This window comes from Platalea leucorodia (genome assembly GCF_965183815.1).
Source record: "Platalea leucorodia genome assembly, chromosome: 4".
Lineage (NCBI taxonomy): Eukaryota > Metazoa > Chordata > Aves > Pelecaniformes > Threskiornithidae > Platalea > Platalea leucorodia.
Window position 1 is genome coordinate 127,463,277 of NC_138826.1, and position 22,893 is coordinate 127,486,169.

General features: G+C 72.6%; 2 protein-coding genes across 2 annotated transcripts; one reads left to right on the forward strand and one right to left on the reverse strand.

Annotated features, from left to right (window-relative positions):
- Positions 1 to 10,788: 10,788 nt before the first annotated feature.
- Positions 10,789 to 13,938, forward strand: MIOX (myo-inositol oxygenase; the record flags this gene model as incomplete). The annotated part of the gene is made up of 10 exons (XM_082308874.1): positions 10,789 to 10,806; positions 11,981 to 12,043; positions 12,342 to 12,422; positions 12,582 to 12,744; positions 12,827 to 12,894; positions 12,971 to 13,080; positions 13,197 to 13,264; positions 13,478 to 13,527; positions 13,624 to 13,736; positions 13,830 to 13,938. The coding sequence occupies 10 exons, from the start codon at positions 10,789 to 10,791 to the stop codon at positions 13,936 to 13,938; spliced, it is 843 nt and encodes a 280-aa protein (XP_082165000.1).
- Positions 13,939 to 14,291: 353 nt separating this feature from the next.
- On the reverse strand, positions 14,292 to 22,864 carry LMF2 (lipase maturation factor 2). Its single transcript, XM_082308348.1, has 14 exons — positions 22,725 to 22,864; positions 21,631 to 21,884; positions 20,142 to 20,170; positions 19,747 to 19,943; positions 19,352 to 19,530; positions 18,985 to 19,123; positions 18,450 to 18,584; positions 18,216 to 18,321; positions 17,758 to 17,854; positions 17,443 to 17,625; positions 16,177 to 16,345; positions 15,787 to 15,898; positions 15,342 to 15,450; positions 14,292 to 15,237 (listed from the first exon to the last, which is right to left on the reverse strand). The coding sequence occupies exons 1-14, from the start codon at positions 22,819 to 22,821 to the stop codon at positions 14,887 to 14,889; spliced, it is 2,157 nt and encodes a 718-aa protein (XP_082164474.1). The 5' UTR covers positions 22,822 to 22,864; the 3' UTR covers positions 14,292 to 14,886.
- Between the last annotated feature and the right edge of the window lie 29 nt (positions 22,865 to 22,893).

The following is a 22,893-nucleotide window of genomic DNA, read 5'->3' on the forward strand; positions in this document are numbered from 1 at the left end:
GGCTCTGGCCCCCTGCCCTGGGCAGCCCCCATCACCCCACACTCTGCCGACCCCCCGGTGATGCTGCTGCCCTGGAGAACCAGGGGGCCTGGGGGACATGGCCACGAGGGTCCCAGTGGGGCTCGGGGATGGGGTACCGGCCCCTCGGCGTGCAGCCCCTGCCTGGGGATCATGGTGCAGGGAGGGTGCAGGGACTCGGCTCTGCCTCTGCCCCCCGTCCCTCCTGGGACGGAGCGGGTGCTCCTGGGCCGTGCCGGGGGTGCAGCCCACCCTGCTCCTTTTCCCCACACCTGCCCCCAAAAGCGCTTTTTGGCGAGCGGGAGAGCGGAGCGGGGCTGAGGCCGCTGCTCTCAGCCCCCGCCCTGCCCCGGGGCCTCAGCCAGGAGGCAATTAAGCTAATTGAAACTTAGCAATTGATTCCCATGGCTGGAAGCCAGGCCACCTCGGAGGAGGAGAGCGGGAGAGGGCAAGCGCTGCCCATTCCCAGCGGTGAGCCGGGGTGGCCGGGGCGATGGCAGCTCCTGGTGCGGGTCTGGCCACGGCACGGCCCCAGGTGCGGGTGAACCTGGGCACCGGGCTACCCAACACAGCAGCAGCGGTGAGCTCTGCCAGGACGGCTGCGGGCCAGCGGCTGGATCCAGCACAGCCGGGTGGCGTAGCAGGACCTGGGGTCCTTCCCAGCGCCCAGGAGCGGTGATCCCCTGAGGAGGGCAGGGAGACGGGTTCTGCCCTCGCTGCGGAGCCCGGGGCCTCAGCCGTGCCTCTGCCCTGCGCCCGGGGCAGCGCACACGCCTGGCGCAGGGGCTGGTGGAGAGACCTGCTCCTGCTGCTGCTCCTGCTGCTGCTGCTCCTGCTGCTGCCACTGCTCCCGTTCCTGTTCTGCTCCTGTTCCTGCTCCTCCTCTGCTCCGCAGCAGTGCCTGGAGCTGCAGAGCCGAGGCGTGCCGGGGGTCCCAGCCGGGGCTGCAGAGCCGAGGCGTGCCGGGGGTCCCAGCCGAGCCCCAGCCTCCCGCTCACCCCCTGCCCCGCGCTCCCCACCCCATGGCGTGGGAAGGGGCAACCGGCCAGTGAGGGCTGCTCTCCCCCAGTAACCTGCATTAAGCAAACGCTCATTACCCAGAGCCCCCTCCTCCCGCCCAGGCTCATGCTGGCGCGGCTGGCACTGGTGACCTGGGTTTGTCCCCGGGGCGGCAGCGGCTGGCACTGCCCCGCACAGGGTTCAGACGGGGACCTGCGCAGGGTCCCGGGAGGCGCCTGGGGGTGAGCCCCAGCCTGGACCCCCGGCACGGCACGGCACAGCACAGCACGGCACTGCCTGGGGTTTGCTTTGGAGTGCTGGCACCATGCCAGCACCGTGCCAGGACTCAGCCCCAAAGACCGCAGGGTGACATCCCACCGGGGCACGGCCTGTGGGGATGCTGCGGTGGCGGTGAGCTCTGGGCAGGGGTTCGGTCCATCGGTGGCCCACGGCAGCGTGCGCCGTGCCGGGGCCGTGCTGGGTGCTGGGCCCCGTGTGCCCCTGCCCGCGGCTCTGCCGTGTTGTTTTCGTGCCGGGTTTCTCTCTCCCTGGGATAATCCAGCAACAAACAAGCGGAAGAGCCCGGCACGCCGCAAAAATTCCCCCTGGGAGACGTGCGGAGAGCGGGGGGCCACAGTGCTGGGGGAAGGCTGTGCTGCTTCGGGCCGGGGCTGGAGCCGCAGCCCCGCTCGGGGGGGTCTGTCCCTGCCGCCCCCCGCCCCGTCCCCACACCCCACGATCAGGTGCTGCCGCAAATCCCCCTGCACGGGGACCGGGTGTTTGAAGCCTTTGTGTCCTGATAACATGGAAGAATCCCAGCGATTCGGAGCACGCAGAGGCCCCCCGGCCCCTCGGCCTGGGGAGGCTGCAGCGGGGGGAGCAGGCAGGGGAGGGGGCACGGGCACCCCTGCCCTGTGGCCCGGACCCTGGCTTGGACACCCTGGGGTGCTGGGGGCTCCTCGCCCCGTCCCCATCCGACTGGCACGGGCACCACGGGCACCCAGACCCCCGTCCCGGGGCGGGAGGGGGGGGTCCCGGCGAGGGGGTCCGGTGGGGACCCCTCCCCTGCTGAGCTCGGGCTGCCCGGCTCGAGGAGCAGCGCCCCAGGAGCACCCTGACCCCAGCGCCTGCCGCCCCCGTGCCCCCCGGGCACCGCCGGCAGCGGCTCCCCACCGCCCCCGGTTCCCGCAAGCTGCTTCCCGGCGGGGGAACGCCGGGCCTGGTCTGACCTCTGCAGATTACATTCCTCAATTGTTTTAAAAGGCCCCATGTGATGTTTAAAAACACGAACCAAAATTAGCCCTGGGAGAAGGTGCGTGCAGGCGCACGTCCCAGAGAGCGGCTGCAGCACTGGGGGGTGCCGGGGTGCTGCCCCCCGAGGGGATGGGGCTCCGGGCAGCGTGGGGCAGGAGGGGGCTGGCCAAACTGGGGGCACTGGGCTGCACTGGGCTTCCCTGCACAGCCCGGGGAAGGGAAGGGAGGCAGGATGTGGCCCTGGCCCTCCAGCCTGGGTTTGCCCCCCAAGCATGGGGAGCAGCAAGCAGAGCTGGGGGCTCTGTCCCCCCGAGCTCCTCGGCCGGGCAGCGGGGTGCAGGGGGTGTTGGGGTGCCCTGGGGACGGGCCCCGCTCCCCGGGGTGCTGCGCGGCGGCAGGCAGGAGGCAGGCAGCGGGGCTTGGCAGGGCTGAGCGCGGCGCGACGTGGCGCAGCGTGGCTCCCGCAGCCTGGCAGGGCCCAGCACCGCCCGGCCTGGCCTCGCTGCCGCAGCCGGCACCGGGCACCGGGGGTCCGGGTGTTGGGGAGGGGGCTGAGGGGGGGGGTACCCCGACCCCCCGCATCAGCCCCCGCCCGGATTCCCTGGATGGCTGCATCTCAGCTCCATCCCATTCTCCCGGATGGGTCCCCATCCCATTCCATCCCATCCCATCCCATCCCAGCTCCCCCAGCCCCAACCCGGCTCCGCTCCGGGCGGGTCCCGGGGCCGGCGCTGGGGCCGGTGCGGAGCCGGTGCGGGGCGGGGGGGCCGGTGCGGGGCCGGTGCGGAGCCGGTGCGGGGCCGCCCCCGCCCGTGGCTCCTCCCGCGGCCGCTCGGCTCCTCCTCGCCCGCCCGCGCCGCTCCGAGCCCGGCGATATTTAACCTGGGCCGGGGCGGGGAACGGCAGCGCCGAGCGAGGCACCGACCCGGCCCCGGTCCCAGCCCCAGCCCAGGTTCGACCGGGGACCCCGCACCGCCCCCCGGGCTGCGGGACGGGACGGGACGGGGGGCAGCGGGCGGGCTGGAGCCGAGCCCAGCCCCGAGCCCGGCCCCGGGCCCTTCTCTTCTCCCCGCAGCCGCTGCCCTGCCCCGGCCCGGCCCCGCCATGAGAGCCCCGCCGCCGGTTGCGCTGGGTTGCATCAGCTTGGTGCTGTGTCTGCTGGAGCTGCCCGCCTGCCTGCCCCTGCCCGCCGGCCGCGCGCCCAAGCGCAGGTGAGCCCGCGCCCCTGCCCGCACCCCTGCCCGCACCCCCCGTACCGGGCGGCTCTGTGCCCCCTGCCCGCACCCCTGCCCGCACCCCCGGTACCGGGCGGCTCTGTGCCCCCTGCCCGCACCCCCCGTACCGGGCGGCTCTGTGCCCCCTGCCCGCACCCCTGCCCGCACCCCCCGTACCGGGCGGCTCTGTGCCCCCTGCCCGCACCCCTGCCCGCACCCCCCGTACCGGGCGGCTCTGTGCCCCCTGCCCGCACCTCCCGTACCGGGCGGCTCTGTGCCCCCTGCCCGCACCCCTGCCCGCACCCCCCGTACCGGGCGGCTCTGTGCCCCCTGCCCGCACCCCTGCCCGCACCCCCCGACGGGGCCCGGCCGCCCCCGGCCCCGCAGCCCGCTCCCGCTCGGGGGGCTCCGTGCCCGCCGCTCGGCCCTGCCCGGGACGCTGGCCCCGGCCCCAGCCCCTGTCCGTCTGTCCCGCCGGCCGCCCCGGCTCCCTCGGGGTTCAGGCAGGGCCCAGCCTGGCAGCACGTCCGTGTGTCCTGCCGCCCCCGCGGCGGGAGGGGACGCGGGGCCCCGCACCGCAGCCCCTGTGCTGGCGGCAGGCTGCGGGCAGGCTCCCGGGGGGCGATGCCCTGGAGAGGGGGGCAGACGGGTGCGCCGGGGGCTGCGCGGGGTCCCCTGGCACCATCTCCCACCCGGACCCCAACCCCGTCCGTGCTGCGTGCCCCGCGCTTGTCCCTGCGGTGCCGGTGGGGACCCGAGGTGGTGGGAGCGGGGTGAGGGGTCCCCGGCCCCCCCGCTGCATCTGGGAATGGGGGAACGGTGCTGGGAGGGGGCAGGATGCGGCCGGGGCTGGGGGGTCGGCGCCGCTGGGTTTGGGAGGGCACAGGGGCCGGGGTGGGCCCCCGTGCGTGTGTGGGGCGGGCAGGGTGCGCGGGCGTGCCAGGCTGGACGAGGCTTTGGTAGATGCCATGATGGAGAGCGTGCGCGTGCAAGAGCTCGTGGCGCGCGTGTGCCTGCGCGCGTGTGCAAGGCGGGGGGCGGCCGGGGGCTGTGGGTGCCCGCGGGGCTGCGGGGTGCCAGGGTGTCCCCTCTGGGTCTCCTGCTGGAGGGGGCACCTCGGGTCGGGAGCGAACCCCCCGCGGGCACTGTGCGTGCGTGCGTGCGTGCACGGGCTCTCCGGGTCTGCATGTTGCTGCTTGAGGAGCGGGTTTGGGCTGTGCCCAGCGCCGTGGGAAGCCTGCGTCTGGCTCCGGAGGGATCTGCGAGCGGCTCCTGCCTGCCTGCCTGCCTGGCGCCGCAGGCAGCCCTCAGCAGCTCCGGGGGGTGTGGGAGGGGGGGCCCTGCCCGGGGCCACGTCCCGCTGCGGGGTGGACGGGGAGCCCGGGCACCCCGACCCCGGGCACGGGCTGGGCAGCTCCTGCCGCGGCTGCGGGACGGCACGGCCACAGCTGTGTCTGCCGTGGGCCGGGGCGTGGGTGTCCCCGGGATGGGGGCCCTGAGGCATGGGGGTCCCGGGGGGGAGCTCTGTGCCGCTGCGGGGGGTGTCCTCAGGCCGGACCCCGCCACACGGGCGCCCGGGGCCCAGGGGTGGGTGCCCGCAGCTGGGGAGCGTGGGTGCCGGCTCTGCGCCGGTGCAAAGGCCGTGGGAATGGGGAGGGCAGCAGCGGGGGGAAGCTGGCAGGGGCTGGGAGCTGTGCGGGAACCGCTTGTGGGAGCTGGGGGGGCTGCGGGGAGGTGCCGGCGCAGCCAGCGGCAGCCCCGGGGTCGGCGGGTGCCCCGCAGTGTGTCCAGCGAGGCTCGCAAAGCCCCAGGACCAGGCACGGAAGCCAGAGCGGCAGCGATCCCACGGAGCCCCGCGCACAGCCGGACGCGCCAGGAGCTCAGCCGGGGCAGGCGCGCGCCGTGCTGGGGCCAGCTGGGGTGAAGCCGGGGCAGAAGCCAAGCGCGGAGAAGGAGGGGAGCTCCGCAGCCGGCAGCCATCCCGTGGGATACCAGCACAGGGGGCTTCTTGGCCTGGGGGGCCGGCAGTGCCGGAGCTGCCTGGAAGAAAGCTGGCCAGGAAAGTCCCGCGTGCCGCAGGCCGGGCAGTGCCGGGGCGGGAAGGCCGAGGCTGCCGGTGTTTCCGGGCACTGGCTGCGTCCTGTAAACACGTCCCGGGAGGGGAAGGGGCAGTGGGCACTCACCGGCCCCCCCGGTGCTTCCCGTCTCTGCAGAGCCGGAGGAATTTGGCCTCTGTCCCCGCTCCCGCGGCTGGCGGCCAAGCGGCGTCCGGCCTCGACCTGGCCGTGCCGTGCCGGGATGAGCCCTCCGGCACCCAGCGTCCCCGTGGCGGTGGGGGGCCAGGGGGTCAGCACGGTGCGAGTCCGGGGCTGCGTGTGCACCCCGGGACACCCGCGCCTGCACCGGGGTCACACCGTGGGTGTGCACGCGCGCTGGGCTGGGGTCCGTGCTGCGAGTGTGGGTGGGTGTACCTGCGTGGGTGCCGGGGCTACAGAGCGTGTGTGTGTGCTGGGCACGCGTGTGCCTGCGTGTGTACAGGGGTTATAGAGTGTGTGTGCAGGCATGTGCGTGCTGGGACACGCGTGTGCCTACGTGTGTACCGGGCTCGCCGCCGGTGTGCGTGTCTGCACGCACCCCGGGCCGTGGCTGTACTGCGTGTGTGCAGGGGTGAGGGAGGGAGCGTGCGTGCGTGTGCGCACGCTGGGACACGCGTGTGCCCGCAGGTGTATGGGGTAGCGAAGGGGGGTGTGCAGAGGGCTCGGGTGCCACCGTGCGTGCCTGTGCGCGGGCAGCGGAGGGGCTCCTGGGCAGCGCTGCCCCGGCCACGTGCCACCCCCGCAGCCACGTGCCACCCCCGCAGCCCCCCGGCTGCCGTGGATTCCTCCTGGGCAGCGACCCGGGGCGGCTGCGGGTGGCAGCGTCCCGGGGCTGCCACGGTGGGTGCCCCTTGCCAGTGCAGGGTCACCGGCTCCTCTGCCGGGGGAGGCCGACCTGGGCTGCGCCGGAGCTGGCGGCACCAGGGGGGTCCCTGTCTGTGCACCCCGGGGGGGGGCAGCAGGGTCAGTGCCCCCAGGAGCTCGGGGACCCCGCGTGGCCCCGGCAGTGCCTGCGCTTGTGGGTTGGCGTGGGGCTGGCAGCGGCGCGTGGCGGGGCTGCTGGCAGCGGTCACACGGTGCCGCGGGGGGCCATGGGGTCCCCTCAGCCTGGGGAGCCCAGCGGGATGGGGGGCAGTGTCCCAGCCCCACTGGTTTGGGGTGGGAAGGGGCCGGCCCGGGGCTGCAGCCCTGGCTGTGGCAGGCAGCTCCTGCCACCGCGGCGTAACGCCGGAGCATGGAGTACGTGTGCAGCTGCAGGTAGCGGCTCCCCTTCCCTGGCTGCCTCCTCCTCCTCCTCCTCCCAGCCCGGGGCCCTGGGCAGAGCTGGGCAGAGCGGCCGGGAGGGGCAGGCGAGGTGCCCTGGCCCCTGGCTGGGCTGGGGGGCTGCGTCCCCCCGGCCCGCCATGGCACCCCTGGCACGGCATTTACCCCCGCTGTCACGGTGCCACGTGCCCCTGCCCGGGGTGCCGCGGCTCTGCCCGCCGAGCATTGCCCCCTCCCGCTGACCCCGCTGCTGCTCTCTTGCAGGGAGCCCCCGGACCGGAGACCCTCCCCGGCCCCGCTCCTCGGGGACCACCCAGGACCGCAGTCCCCTGCCCTGCCGCAGCCCGCCGGCAGCCCTCGGCACAGACCGCTCGTTCCACGGCATGGCCCCAACCTCGTCCCACGCCATGGACCCCAGCTCGCTCCCCGGCACGGTGCCCGCCTGGCCCCCCGGCACAGACTGCTCATCCCCCGGCACCACCCAAAGCTCGCCCCCCGGCACGGTGCCCGCCTGGCCCCCCGGCACAGACTGCTCATCCCCCGGCACCACCCAAAGCTCGCCCCCCGGCACGGTGCCCGCCTGGCCCCCCGGCACAGACTCCTCATCCCCCGGCAGCACCCGAAGCTCATCCCCCGGCACGGTGCCCGCCTGGCCCCCCGGCACGGCCGCCGCCTCGTCCTGCGGCACGACCCCCAGCACGCGCGGGGCCGCCGGCACGCGTCGGGGCGGCTGCAGCACGCGCAGCTGCTGCGGGTGGGCTGCGTGCTGGGCACCTGCCAGGTGCAGAACCTGAGCCACCGCCTCTGGCAGCTGATGGGCCAGTCGGGCCGCCAGGACTCGTCCCCCATGAACCCCAACAGCCCCCACAGCTACGGGTGAGGGGGGGTCACCGCACCGGACTGCCCGGCCCCGCACCCCCTGCCCTGCCCTGCGGGACCCCCCACTAAAGCGCTTCCAGAGTCAGACGTGGCTGGGCTCCCTCTGCACCTTTCTGGGGGTGCTCGGAGTCCCCCGGGCAGAGCCCGGCTCCGGCCGCGGCCCCACCAGGGACACGGGGCCCGTGGGAGCATCCCCACGGAGGGGCTCCCACCCCATCGCCGGCCGGAGCCCCATGGAGCGGAGAGGACCGCGGGCCGGGGAGCCGGTGGCCCGCGGTGGCCCGTCCAGCCGGGGCTGTTGACGGCGGGTCCAAGGGGCAGCGGGGGATCCTGCTGACCGCAGCGGCGCCGGCACCTTGTGCAAGAGAGCGGGGCCGAGCCCCTGGCCGCGCTCCCGCCTGACTCAGCAGCTCGGCACCCCGCCGCGGCACGCACAGCCACGGGTGGGGCGAGCCCCGCTGCAGCACCCCCACAGCACCCCCCTCGTCCCCCAGACCCCTCCTGTGCCCGCCCCGGGTGGCATGGCTACGTGGGTGGGGGTCCTGCACGGCCAGGGCGTGGGGACCCCGCTGCGGCCTGGCTCCCCCAGCCGGGGCAGGGGCACAGGGCAGCCCCCTGCACCTTCCCTGCTCCGGCGTCCCAGGTCAGGCTTGGCGCCTCGGGGGGTCCCTGCCCAGGGCAGAGGTGGGGGTGCCTTGGGGGTCCCGTCCTCCCTGGAGAGGCTGCATCCCCTTCCCTGCCACCCTCCCCGCTCTGCCCACAGCCCCGCGGTGAGCCGGGGACGGAGGTGCACGGACGGGAAGGGCCCCGTGGGCTCCGTGGGGGCCGGGATGGGATGGCGGCCCACGGACATGAGGGGACCCCAGCGATCCCTGTCACCCCATGCCGTGACACTCTGGGAGTGCCAGTGTCACCCCAGCGGAGCTGTCACCGCTGTGGCCTGGCGGGATGGGGATGTGCGGCTCCAGTCACCAGCCTGACACCGGCCTGTGAGGGTGCCTGGCCCCCCCACCCCATCCCCGGCTGCCCCTCAGCCCTGGGGCAGGGACAGGTGGGTGGGGGGACACGGAGCCAGCCTGCCATGGGGAGGGCAGGGAGCCCAGCCCGTCAGCACCTTGATCCTGCCAGGAGCACCCTCCTCCATCCCGGGAGCACCCTCATTCCTCCCATGAGCACCCACATCCCCCTGGGTGCAGCCCCCGCCCCAGGAGCATCCTTGTGCCCCCTCGCTCCCCCGGAGCACCAGCATCCCTGCTGGGAGCACCCCAGCCCCCAGAACACCCCCATCCCGGGAGCACCCAGCCTGCAGCAGCACTGGGTGAGGGTGGGGGAGCACCCAGGGGTGCTGCTCCTGGCCCCTCTCCTCCTTCCCGGGGGTCCTGGCCCTCGCTCGAGCCAGCTGATGGGGAGGATGGGGATGGGACCGGGACGCGGTGTCCCATGGCCGTCATGGGAGCGGCCGCCGGCCTGGTGCTGCCGGTGCGGCAAAGGGGTGAGGGACCAAGTGCTGGCCCACGGGGATGGGCAGCCACAGCCCAGCATGGTGCTGCCGTGGGACACGTGGGGACCCCAGGCCTTCGCCCCCCCATCCCTTGGGTGCTCCCCAGGCTGCAGAGGGGCCACGCTGAGCCCCGCGGGTGCCCGGGCCGGATCCTGCCCCGCAGCAGCACCGGAGCTGGGCTAGGCGGGCATTGCAGCGCGGAATCCCCTTCTCCCTTCAAGTGAAAATCTGATTTTTGTGCAGAATAAAGTGTGCGAGGAGGGGTCACGTCTGGTGCCGGGACGGGCGGTGTTCCCACGGGAATGGGCACGGAATGGGCAAGGGGGGCGAGGGGCGGCCTTGGGCAGGGCACGGGCACCCAGGTCCCACGGCCACCAGTGACAGAGGGCGACCGGCACTGGGTCCCATGGCCACTGGTGACAGAGGGCGACCCAGCGCAGCAGGGGCAGCCATGCAGCGGGGACGGCAGCAAGCGCAGGGGTGGCAGCCATGCCCAGCCAGCACCCACCGCTGCCTGGGGCTGGAGGAGGAGGAGGGTGAGGAGGAGGAGGAAGCTAAAGGGGAGACGTGTCAGGGGCTCCCCTGGCAGGGTGCAGGCACCGTGCCGGGGGGCTGCGCCCCTGGTGCCAGCGGCTGCTGGGCACGGCAGGGCTGCCCAGGGCCCCTGCCTGTGGGCACCGTGCCCGCTGCTGCCCGCTCCGGCCTCTGCCCTGGCAGGCAGGAACCACAGGGGAGCAAGAGTGACCCGGCCGCAACCCGGCACGGCACGGCACCGCTTCAGTGCCCACGGCGCACATCACCCCTGCACCGCTGGCAGGACCCCGCAGCCCCGCGGCTCCTGGGAAGGGACGTGCCCAGCCGCCCCAGGACACCCCGCCAGCCCCGGGCAGCCCGCTGCCGGGGCCTTGCTCCACACGCTTTCAACATCGGCAGTTGCTAAATTCACCGCTCTGCAAGGCACGCAGGCAGCTGGTGCCCGTCCCACCGGGACGCGGATCCCACAGGAGTGCTCACAGCCCCAGGGCCATCAGTGGCCGGATGGCGATTGCCGTGCCAGGGTAGCGACCCCCAAGCTGCTTCTCGTGGCCCCTGGCCCTGCAGCCCCTCCGCACCGCCTGCCCACGGCCCCTCCCGGCCCCGGCGCCCCTTCGCTCGCTCCCGCGCTGCTGCCCAGGGCCCCTCGCTGTGCCGTCGGGGCGCCAGGTCCGGCCCCGCTGCCTGTGTCCCGACGGGGGGACAGGGCTCCCCAGTCCCGCCAGGACAGGGCTCCCCAGCTCAGGGGTCGGGGGTCCCCAGCTTGGGGGGCTGCAGCATGGGGTGCCCAGCGCAGGGGCCAGGCCAGGCCCCCCATCAGCCCCTGCCCACCCTCAGGGAGCAGCAGCCCCCCGAGCCCGGTGCTGCAGGCTCAAACATTAACCGGGGGCAGGTTAACTGGTGACCGATTGCCCCCGCACCGGCCGGCGCAGGCTGGGCCGCCCCTGTGCCGCCCCCCGTGGGGATAAAGCCGGGGGTCCCGGCGGCCGCCCCAGAGCCCGTGCGCCCACCGCCCCTCGCCACGGCCGGCATGAGGAGCCTCCGGGCGGTGAGTACGGGCAGGCGGGACCCAGCGCCCCACACCTCATGGTCAGACCCATCGGCATCGCCCCACACGTCGGGGTCAGGGCCCTGCACGTCGCCCCACACCTCAGGGTGGGCCCCCACACGCATCGCCCCGCGCCTCGGGGTCAGACCCCACGCGTAGGGGCACGGGTCCTCCTAGGTACACACAGTCGGCACCCGCAGCACCCCCGTCCCCGGGGCTGTGGGGCACAGCCCCACAAGCATCGCCCTCCGTGGGGTCCATGCCGACAGGCAGCAGCCCTCGGAGACCCCCCCAAGCTCTGCACAGGGTGGGGGCCGTGCAGCTCAGCACGGGGGCTGTCGCCTTTTGGGGGGTGGAGGAGATCCCCCAGGACCCTCGGCGACGCCCTCCCTGCCGTGGGGGCACCAGCCCCACGGGGGACCCAGCCCCACAGGGACACCACCCCAAGTGGGTCCCAGCCCCTCCGTGCCCCACATCCATCCCAGCCCCACGGGGAGCGAGCCGACGCTCGCCCCTCGGCAGGCGACGCGCCGTGGCGGGGGGGCCCCGCTGCCCCAGACCGGGGGCTGCCCTCACCCCCAGGGACAGGCAGGCGGGCAGCGCCCGTCCCGGGGGGCTGCAGGGCGCCGTGCGGCACCCGCGGGCTCAGCTGCACCTGCAGGCCTCGCGCCGGGGGCCGAGGCAGAGACGCCAGGGAGCTGCTGCCCTAAACCAGCCGTGCCCGGGCCAGGACCCCTGCTCTGCACCCCGGCAGGATGGCCCCGGCCCCGCACCGCAATGGGGCAGCGGAGCAGCACGGTGCGATGCTGCACGATGCCACACAGCGCTGTGCAACGCGGTGTGATGCTGTGCAGCACTGCAACGCCGTGCAACGCTGTACAGCACCATGCAATGCTGTGCAGCACTCTGCAACGCTGTACGATGCTACGCGCTGCTGTGCAGCTTCCTGCAACGCTGCGCGATGCTGCGTTGACACCATGCAACGCTGCGCGAGGCTGCGTGACGCCACGCAGCGCTACGCGGTGCCGTGCATTCAGGGCCTTCCTTTGGCAACGGCGTCCCCTCGACCTTCAAGAGAGGCGCTGTCCCCGGGTGTTTTCGCTCCCGCCCCACGGCTGCCAGGCCGGGTGCAGGATGCGGCCCCACTGACCCAGCCCGGCTTTTCTCGCCGCAGGGTGCCGACCCCTCCGAGGGGCCCGAGTCCAGCAAGGCCAAGTCCCAGTACCGAAACTACACGGTGAGCGCGGCGGGGCAGGTGGTGTGGCCATCGGGGCGGGGGGGTGCCCTGCACCAGGTGGGGCGCTGGGGAGCCCCGCAGCACGAGGCGGGGTGCTGGGCCCCTGCGGCACGAGGCCATGCACGCCGGGGGGCCCAGCCGCACAACACCGCCCGCGCTGGGGGTCTCATCCTGCTGCTGGGAGCGGCCGGAGGAGCCCAGCGGGAGCTCGGCTGCCCCCGGCCGGGAGAGACGTGGGGAGGCTCCCCCCACCCCGCTGGAGCCCCCTGCAGCCCCCGAGCCTGATGCTGCGCCGCAGGAGGGGAAGCTGCTGGACCGTGTCTACAGCACCTACCTGCTGATGCACACCCACCAGACCGTCGACTTCGTCCGGAAGAAGGTGCGAGCCCCCCCAGGCCATCCCGGCCCCCCGGGCCCCAGCCGGAGCAGGGGGATGCCGCAGCCCCCCCCCCGCCCAGCCCTGGTGCCCCATCCCAGCCGGCTCGGGTGGCACCCGCTGCCCCCACGGCTCCCTCCCCAGCGGCCGCCGTGTCCTCAGAGCGCCGAGTACGGGACCTGCTCCCTGCGCAAGATGGGCGCCATGGAGGCACTGGAGCTGCTGGACCAGCTGGTGGACGAGTCGGACCCGGATGTGGACTTCCCCAACTCCTACCACGCCTACCAAACCGCCGAGGGCATCCGCCGGGCCCACCCCGACAAAGGCAGGGCCACCGACCCCCCCGCCGATGGGGAGCCCCTGTGGGGCCACGTCCCGAGGGGGGTGACGGCCCTGCTCGCCCCCAGACTGGTTCCACCTGGTGGGGTTGCTGCACGACCTGGGGAAGGTCCTGGCGCTGTTCGGGGAGCCCCAGGTGAGCGGGACGGCGGGGAGGGGGCAGGCCGGGGCACGGGGGACGCCGGCGGGATGCCTGTCGCACCCCTCCGCAGTGGGCCGTGGTGGGGGACACCTTCCCCGTGGGCTGCAAGGTGCAGAAGTCCGTGGTCTTCAGGGACTCCACCTTCCACGACAACCCCGACACCAGAGACCCCCGGTACAGGTGAGGCGGGACCCCCCTGGGGGGCCGTGTCCCCCCCAGCCACCTCACAGCCAGGGAAGGGGCTGGGCTGCAGCGAGGGGTCCAGCCCCGAGCCCCCGACCCGGCTCCGTCCCCAGCACCGAGTACGGGATGTACCAGCCCCGCTGCGGCCTGGAGAACGTCCTCATGTCCTGGGGACACGACGGTAAGGGTGGGGGGGCCGGCCGGGGTCCCCTCCTCGGGGCAGGACCCTTCACCTGAGACCCTGGGGTGGCTGCGCCTGGCCCCCCCGGCCCCCTTTGCTGGGGGATTCGGGCCTGGAGCCTTTCGCATGGGGCAGGGGGGCCACGGGGGCTCTTGGGGCGCCCGTCCCGCACAGGGGTCCAGCACCGTCCCCGCACGCCCCCTCTCTCCCCAGAGTACATGTACAGAGTCATGAAGTTCAACAACTTCGCCCTGCCCAAGGAGGTAAGGGCTGGGGGAGATGCAGGGCGGACCCCCAGGGCCGCGGGGAGGGCGGGCGCCCCGAGCCGGGCTGGCACGTCCCCGTCCCCGTCCCCCCAGGCTTTCTACATGGTTCGCTTCCACTCCTTCTACCCCTGGCACACGCACGGGGACTACCGGCACCTCTGCACCGAGGAGGACCTCCGCATGCTGCCCTGGGTCCGGGAGCTCAAGTGCGTGCCCGGGGGGCTGAGGGGCTCGGCCGAGGCCCCGGGGAGGGGTGGGGGGCTGCAGCCCCCAGCCCTGACCAGCCCTCGCTCCCGCAGCAAGTTCGACCTCTACACCAAGCAGGAGGAGCTGCCCGACGTGCAGCAGCTCCGGGGCTACTACCAGTCCCTGATCGACAAGTACTGCCCCGGGCAGCTCTGCTGGTGAGCGGGGACCCCCGCCGGGACCCCCGCCCGCCCCACCGCCGCAGCCAGCACCCCATGCTCAACCCCAGGCCCGCGGCACAGCCCCAGCCAGAGCAGCCACCGCGCCACGGGGGGCACCGGGGCCGTACAATAAACCCGCTTGTCATGCACCCCCAGCGCCAGTCACGCCCCGGGCAGCCCCCAGCCCCACTGGGGCGGGGATCGCACCTACAGGGGAGAGGCGGGGGGCCAGCGCTGTCCCCGTCACCTCTCCCCGGGGGGATGAGGGCACGGGCCAGGGCAGGACCCCCGGTCCATTGGGCCCCAGGGAGAGCTGCGGGGCTGGAATGTCAAAGGCTTTATTTAGAAAATTATAGGAAACCTCTGTGCTCCCCGAGGAGCCCGTGGGAAGCACGTTACAGCCAGAGCCCTCCCGGGCATGGGGGGCAGCACCCCCAAACCGCCCCGAGCGCTGGTCCAGGGGCAGCCGCGGAGGCCGGGCAGGATAACCGGGAGGGCTTGTGCTGCCTCGCTGCGGCTACCCAAAGCTGCTCCCGCCAGCGCAGAGCGTCACCCCACCAGCAGCGTCACCCCACCAGCACAGAGCGTCACCCCACCAGCACAGAGCGTCACCCCGCAGCCCGGCGCGGTCCAGGACACGGCGAGGGGGACAGAGGGGCAGCTCCAGCCCAGAGGAGGCGGGCAGAGGCGAGGGAGCTGCCCCGCGCTGCCGTCCGCGAGCGACGACCGCGCTGTGCGCGAAGGCACTGGCAGGGGAGAGCAGGGAGCGCGCCCTGGGGCGGGCAGAGTTACGGCAGAGGTGGGGGCCTGCCTGCGCCCCAGCCGGGGACCCCCGCCCCGGGGAGGCAGGCAGGGGCAGGCAGCCAGGAAGGGGGGAGGCAGCGGGGCCCGCAGGCAGCGCCATCAGTCAGTGGGTGGAAGACGGGGCCCGGGCCGGCGGCTCCAGGCGCTACTTCTTCTTCTTGGTGGCGCGGAGGCCATCGCCGTGGCCATCGGCCGCCCCCCGGCCCCGGCCCTCGCCTCTCTCCTCCGCCTCTTTGGCCTCCTTCCTCCGCACCTGCCCGTTCTTCTCGCCGCCCCCTCGGTCCGCGGGCTCCCCCCGCCTGGGGCCTTTGTGGCGGGCGGGGGGCGCGCCCCCCCGGGGCCGGCGGCCCAGGACTCGCAGGAGGCAGACGGTGGCCGCCACGAGGTACAGGGACCAGAGGACGGTGGGGCCGGAGAAGGGGCGGCTGAGCTGGCGGAGGGACTGCAGCAGCCGGGGCAGGAAGGCGTCCGCCGAGCGCTTCAGCGCCGTCTTGTCCTGCGGGGCAAGGGAGGGGGTCAGGGCTGCCCCAGGCCCTGCCGGCGGCGGGGAGCGCGGCGCGGTGGCGGGGAGCACGGCGCGACCGCGGCGCGAGGCCTTACCTTCAGCCCGTGCTGGCTGAGCAGGCTCTCCAGCGTCGGGTCGCCCAGGGAGACGGTGGGGAAGAACTCCTGCACGTGCTGCCGCCGCCACCACGGCGCGGGGCCCTCGCTGCGGGACACGGGAGACCTCAGCGCCTGGCCCTCGGCCCCGCAGCACCGGCAGAAGCAGAGCAGGCTCCTGCCTCCCCCATGCAGCCCTGTGCGGCCCAGGCAGCCACCCAGCCGTGCCAAAGCCAAGCTCAGGGCACCGACGAGCTGCAGGCGCCGGCCGAGGTAATGAGGCAATTAGCCAGGGGAGAAGCAGCTCCTAAATTCAGGCCTCCCCACTCCCGAGCTGCCCCAGCACAGCCGGCACACGCGACTGCACCGTCTGCGTGTTGATGCGGCATCGCATCAGCTCTGGGGAGCAGAGCGTGGCTCAGAGCCCCGGCGCGGCCCCGCTCACCTGCCCTCGGCACTGCCGGTGAACCAGTACTTGTAGAGTTGGGCGCGGATGTAGACGGGGGGCTGGGCGCTGAAGGGGTACCGCGACTCGTCGACCTGCACCAGGCGGATCACTGCCAGAGACACAGCGTTAGCCCCCCTCGCTGCGGGGAGACCCCAAACCGCTGCGGGGCTGGAGCCCAGCAGCCCCGAATCCCCAGGGCAGGGCCTGGGGCGCAAAGCCACCGCAGGGGGCCAGTGACAGCCCCTGCTCCGTCCCTGCCACCGCGCAGGACGGGGGTCCCTGCTGCAGCGCGGCTGCTGGGTGCGGGTCCTTGGGCTGCCTCTGCTGCGGTGCCAGGCCTGGGGAGCCCCCGGCAGGCCCTGCCCCACGGCCCCCAGCCCCACTCACCGTCCTTCTTGCCCTGTAGCAGGCGGTAGACGAAGCTGGTGAACCAGGGGCTGCTGCTGTGGTGGGCCAGGGCTGCGAACCACATCTGCCAGTCGAGGCGGGGCTGGTGCGGGGCGACCACGGGGGGGGCCGCGCTGACGTTCCCGGGCTTGTACATGAACTCGATCTCCTGCGGGCAGGGGCAGAGTGGGCTGGGGGGCCTCCAGCAGCGGGGATCAGTGCGCATGGACCCTCCCCTAGCTCCGCTGTCCCTGGGGCAGAGCTTCTCCAGACGCCTCCCTCTCCTCCTGGGGTTGCCCGCTCCTTCCAGAGGGACAAAGCCCACAGGGGACGGCCAGGTGCCCCAGAAGGGAGCAAGCCAGTGGGATAGGGATGCTTGGCTCCACTGGAGTTTGTTCCTCAGCACCTGTCCCCAGCCACCCCACCCAAAGTTCAGCCCTTCCGCCCCGCAGCCCCTTCGGCGCCAAACGTGACTGTTGAACTTGATTCAACCACACTGAGTGACGGGTCCTGTGCTTGGGTCACAACAACCCCAGGCACCGCTGCAGGCATGGGGAGGAGCGGCTGGGAGCTGCCTGGCGGGAAAGGGCCTGGGGGTGTTGGTCGACAGCCGCTGAACATGAGCCAGCAGTGTGCCCAGGTGGCCAAGAGGGCCAATGGCATCCTGGCTTGTGTCAGGAACGGTGTGGCCAGCAGGAGCAGGGAGGTGATGGTGCCCCTGTGCTGGGCACTGGTGAGGCCGCCCCTCGAATGCTGTGCTCAGTGCTGGGCCCCGCACCCCAAGGCGGCCATGGAGGGGCTGGAGCGTGGCCAGAGCAGGGCAGCGAGGCTGGGGCAGGGGCTGGAGCACAAGGCTGGGGAGGAGCGGCTGGGGGAGCTGGGGGGGCTCAGCCTGGAGAAGAGGAGGCTGAGGGGAGCCCTCATCGCTCTCTGCAACGGCCTGAAAGGAGGCTGGAGCCGGGGGGGTCGGTCTCTTCTCCCCAGGAACAAGCGATGGGACGAGAGGGAACGGCCTCAAGCTGCGCCAGGGCAGGGTTGGGTTGGGTATTAGGAAAAATTTCCCTACAGAAAGGTTTGCGAAGCACTGGCACAGGCTGCCCAGGGAAGTCCCCATCCCTGGAGGGATTTCAAAGCTGGGGAAATGGGGTGCTTAGGGACATGGTTTAGTGGTGGGCTTGGCAGTGCTGGCTTAACAGTGGGACTCGATGATCCTAAGGGTCTTTTCCAACCTAAATGACTCTGTGATTCTACGAAACGGCAGCTCACCGTCCAGGTCTGCTTGTCATAGCTGCCCTCCAGCACCACCTCGGGCCGCCCCCCGACGCCCGTCATCCTGCGGAAGAGCCCGTAGGAGTTCACCACCTGGAAGCGTTCGACCGCATTGAACATCTGGTGGATGCCAGGCCACAGCTTGCCGTTGGACTCGTAGTCGATGTAGGTGAAGGGCACCTGGGGAGTGGCAGAGAGAGGCTCCATCACCATGGCTAGGAGCGGCTTGGGGGGCCCAGGCCGAGTCTCCCGCTCCCCGTACCCCAAGACAAACGCGTGCTCCGCTGTCCCCTGCGCTTCCCACCCGCTCACCAAGCTGATGGCGAACATCCCCATGGTCGCCGTGGCGAAGACGGCCCACTGCAGCGTGGCCCAGAGCTTCCAGAAGCAGCCGCGGACGCAGGCACACCTACAGGGGGGCGGAGATAGGTCAGAACCGCGCAGCCCCACAGCCTGGGGCTCCGGCTGCGAGCTGCGGGGCTCAGAGCCCGCCCACGCTGTGCCCGAAGTGGTGGAGGGGTCAGCCCCGCTCTGACGCTGCGGAGGAAAATCCCTCCTAACTCCCCCCGAGTCGGGCCCTCACCCCACGCAGCCCCAGGGTCCAGCCCTCCGCCTGGCTCCAAGCACTCCGTGCCAGCGCCCGGGAGATCCGAGCGTCCCTCTGCATGGGAATGGCGCCCTTGGGGGTGGCACCGGCCGCCCCGTTCCTGCTCAGCTCTCACCGCAGAGCTGCGAGGCCCGGGGGGACCCCGGCACCCCCCGGCACCCACCTGTACATGGCAGAGAGGATCTCCCAGGAGAGCGAGAGGAAGCCCAGCCCCACCAGCGGCAGGGTCACCGCCCGCAGCCACGTCGTGAACTCGTGATAGGTGAAGGCTGGAAAGAAGGAAAAGCCACGGGGTCAGGGAGGACCCTCTCCTGCGTCGGGAGCCACGGGGGGTGCAGGGGCCCAGGCGCTGCCACTCTGCCGTGGGGACAACGGGCAGACAGCCCCCGTGACGTACCCACTTTGGAGTCCAGCAGCCTCTTCTCCCAGTTGATCTCCAGGCCGAAGTACTGGACGCTCCAGTAGAGCAGGAAGCCGTAGGTGCTCAGCTCCAGCAGGGTGGAGAGGACGGCCCGCAGGCTGGGGGGCCAGGCTGCGGCAGAGGGGGGGCCGCTGAATGTCGGGGGGTTGGCAAGCCCGACCCACCGCTGCATGGAGGGGTGCGAACCGTGCCCCGAGAGCCCAGGCAGGGAGAGGGCAAGCGGGCAGCGCCCAGAGCACATCCCTGCACCAGCAGCCAACCCGCTGCTTCACGGTGGCCCCGGCTCGAGTGCCCCACGGGCACAGACCCCCGCCCCAGGAGCGGGCGAGGCGGCCGTGCTGGCAGCAGCTCTCACCACACCGAGCCGGAGGGCAGCCGCGGGCAGCCAGAACAGCCTCTTGCCGTCACACCCAGAGAGGGCTGGTCTGTGACGGTGGCCTGTCCCTTCCCCAGCCCAGGCATGGCAGAGAGGGGACCCCCACCTCCCCAAACAGGGCACCCAGGGACTCACTGCTGGCGTGCCTCCTCTTGCTGCGCCCCAGCCAGCACCCCACGTGCTCCTCGTCCAGCAGGGAGAAGGCCAGGACGATGGTGAGCATGTTGAAGAAGTTGTAGTTACCCGTGAGGATGATGAGGACCTGCAGCAGGACCTGGGTAGGAGCGAAGGCAGTGCTGGGGGGCAGAGGGCATCAGGCACCCCACCACCAGCAGCACAGCCACCCCAGCTCCCAGCACCCGGGGCAGCTCTGCCTGCAAGGGCCCACAGAGCGAGAAGCCTGTCCTGCCTGCGGCCCCCCCACCCGCAGACGGCCCCTGGGGAGCCCCCGGCTCCAGGCGGCAGGAGGGGCAGGAGCGGGGAGCCGGCTCTGCCCACCCACCTGGCTGTAGAAGGCGAAGAGCCGGAGGCGGCGGATGGGCGCGAAGAAGAGGAGCGGGATGGCAATCTCAATGACGTAGGTGGCCACCACGCTGAACTTCTGGAACCAGACGGGGAGCTGGTGGGCGAACCAGGCGCCTGGCGTGGGGATGCACTGGGTCTCGTAGTGATAGGTGAGAGCTGGGAGGACAGGAGGGGTCAGGGGTGCAGAGGGGGGCACGGGGAGACAGCTTGGAGCAGGCAGAGCTGTGCCCGACATGGGAGAGGTGCCGGCAGCAGCTGCCTGGCGCCCCACAGCTGCCTACGGAGCACGGGAGGCACAGCCTGAAGCTTGGGGCAATGCCCCCGCCTCCCCGGGGTGCCCCAAAGCCTGTGACACCCCGTGGCACCCCTCACCTGTGAGCCCCCACCAGGTGGGGCAGCGGCTGGTCAGCTTCACCACGCCGGAGGCAAACATCAGCCGGAAGAGGAGCCAGCGCACCAGCCAGAAGGTGACGCCATCGTGGGCACGCCAGGCCGTGGACCGCCACTTCAGCAGGCGCAGGGGGGCCACCAGCACCGCCAGGAAACCCGCTTCCAGCAGGAGGCTGTCCCTGTGGGGAACGCCGCTGTCACCCACCGCCGCCCCAGGGCCACAGACCCCAGCTCTGCCCCACTGGGCTGGCACCGAGACCCCAGGGTGCCGAGGGGCTGGCTGGCTTGCCGCGGTGAGCCGGGTCACCGCTGCCCGCAGGGTCACAACCCTCCCCGCCCTGGGGCTTGCTGGAAGGGCTGAGGAGGGGCTGACTTACCACTGGAAGTAGAGGAAGACCTGCCCCACCTGCGGAGAGAGGGAGCAGAGCGGTGAGCAGGGCGGGCCAGAGGTGCAGGTTTGGCCCCCGGCCCCGCAGAGAGTGGGTAGAAGGGCTGAGGGACGGCTACAGATCCCTCCCGGCTCCTTTCCCACCACTGGCCAAAGCCAAGGAGCAGAGCAGCGGCCTCAACTCGCTGCCGAGAGCGGTAGCGCCAGGTACCTCCGTGCTGCCCAGGTGCTCCCAGCCCTGGGGTGCTGCCCCTCCTGCCCGCAGCCAGGCCCAGAGCCGCGCTGGGCAGCGGAGCAGGCTGCAGACCCGGCGGGCGCAGAGGGGTGGCGGGGAGGGAGGCTGGCACTGGGGAGGGGCAGGGACTTTCTCTCCAGCATCACCTTAAAAGGGAGTGAGGAGAGGAAGGCCTGGCCGGCACACGGGGTCGGGAGCCGTGCACGCCACGCTGTGGCACGGCACCCTCACAGTCACGCCGGGAGACAGAGTCTCCACGGACGGGAGTCACCTGGCCCTTCCCGGCCCTGCACAGCCACGGGTGCCGCTTCCTCCCCCTGCCGAGGCAGGGAGTCACTCGGGAGCCCCGGCTCCCACCCTGCGTCCCCTCAGGCCCGAATCACGGGCCGCGCAGCTCGGCAGCGCTGCCCGTGCGAGCAGAGCCGCTCACAAGGGCTCCCCACGGGGCACAGCCGTGTGCCGGGGAGGCCCTGTGCCGTTCAGAGGGGAAGGGATAGCAGCACTGCAGGGCAGCCCCCAGCATGGAGGAAACCCCGCTCCCATGGCTGGTGCCTCGCTTTCCCGGCCTCCCAACGCCGTTCCCTGCAGCCACCGGTGCTGGACGTGACCGGAGCCCCGGTGAGGGCTATCAGCACCACCAGCCGCCCCGGCTGCCTTCCGGCAGTGCAGGAGAGCTCCCCGGCGGGGCGACAGCCACCCAGCCTGGGAGGGATTTCCAAGCACAGGCGTTTTTTTCCTCTTTAATTCCCCTGGTTTCAGAGGGAAGAGAAACCCTCCTCCCCCCGCTGCCGGCGCTAACAGACTCTGACTCACCCGAGCTCCTCCGCACAAAGCCGCCAGCCCCGGCAGCAAGCACAAACGGCTCGGGAGGGCGGATCTGCGGCTGGGGGGGGCAGAGAGCTCTCCTGCAGCCAGGCAGGGACATGGGGAAAGGGCCCAGGGAGGGCTCGAGGAGGCCGTGCATGGGCAGGGGACAGAGCTGCCCCCACGGCAGTGCGGGAATTGGCTTTGCAGGCAAGCCTGGGAGGGTTTTATCCCAGGGAAGGCACCCAGAACCAGAGCAGGGACGGGGCAGGACGTTCCCACACGAGCCAGGGAGCTGCCAGCAACTCCCCCAAGCTCCATGAGGGAAGCTGAATGTGCCAGGAGCTTGCAGGATGGTATTAACAGAAGAATATCACCCCTCGCCTGCCTCAGTCCCAGCTCCGACCCCTCCAGGTGAGGTGTCCCACTGATCCCATACCTGGTAAAGCGAGAGATAGAGCACCCTGAGCAGGGCGAAGAGCAGGCTGTCCCGCAGGGGCTCGAACACCAAGGCGCCGAAGGAGGCGAGCACGCCGAGGAGGCAGATCAGCTCCATCCCCAGCTCCGTATCCAAACCCAAACGGGGACTGAGCCACAAGAGGGTGGGAAAATCCCGTAGTTGTTCCCACAGCCCCTTCCCGCTGAGGCGTAGCACTTTGCGGGCCGGCAGGATGCCATCTCTTCCGTAGAGCCCTGGAAAGGGGACAGTGACAGCAGGGACAAAGCCTCCCCAACCCCATATGTGGGGCAGAAAAACTGGAAACCCCCCTGTCAGCCCCTCGACAAGCGAGGGGCTGCCGTAGAGACTTTGTCTCTGCAGCAGCCCCTCGCTCGTCGAGGCGCTGGCAAGGGGGGCTCCAGTTATTTTTCCCTACAGAAACGGAACAGCAATGGGAAGAGCCCACGTGGAGCCCAGCGGCTGCCAGGAAAAGGCTGCCAGACCCAGCCTGGCGACGTGGAAGGGAGACGAACGCCCTGCCTGCGGGCAGATCGCTGCTGTGGTGCTCCAGGGGGAGCGTGCAGGGGTCTGGAGCAGCCCTTAGACCCCCGGGGGGGGGGGGGGGGGGAGGACCCCAGTGGAAGAGGGCTGGCCTGGGCAGCTCCCGCTCTCCCCGGGGCTCACGGCGGGGCACAGCTCGCTGCCCCCCCGGGGCAGGAGAAGGGGAAGCTTGAGGCCACGCCAAGCCCGGCAGCGGGATGCTGAACCCCCCGGGTGCCCGGGACAGCGGCAGGGATAGCAGGCAGGGCCAGCCCCGCGCCCCCGGGGGCTCCGCAGCCCCCTGCCCCGCACACAGCGGGGGGTGACCGGGCACCCAGCCAGGGCCCGCGGCCCCGGAGCGGGATGGCGGCTCCAGCTCAGCCCGGACCCCTCCACGTCCCCCCGGGACTGGCCCCAAGCGCCTGCCGCAGCCCGGGCTCCGCTGGCCTCGCTGCCGCCGGCGGGGCCTACCCCGGTGAGGCCCACCCGCCCTCCGGCCCCCCGCGGCCCGGCGGACCCCGGCACCCCCCCGCGCCCCCCCGCCGCCGCCGTACCGGGGATCTGGACGTAGAGCGAGGCGAAGGCGGCGAGGTAGGCGGCGGCCAGCCCGGCCAGGAACAGCGACCGCGGCCGGCGCGGCGGCTCCCCCATGGCGGCCCCGGCCCCGCACGGCCCCGCGCCCGCCGCGGGCGGCCTCAGCGCGTACGCTGCGTCAGCGCGCAC

Excerpts from the sequence above, each read along its gene's own strand:
- LMF2 (XM_082308348.1), bottom strand. The coding sequence starts at position 22,821 with ATGGGGGAGCCGCCGCGCCGGCCGCGGTCGCTGTTCCTGGCCGGGCTG. Across the intron at positions 16,346-17,442 it reads ATGACAAGCAGACCTGGACG|GAGATCGAGTTCATGTACAA; the intron begins GTGAGCTGCCGT and ends CCCTGCCCGCAG. Across the intron at positions 15,899-16,176 it reads GCTACAGGGCAAGAAGGACG|TGATCCGCCTGGTGCAGGTC; the intron begins GTGAGTGGGGCT and ends TGTCTCTGGCAG.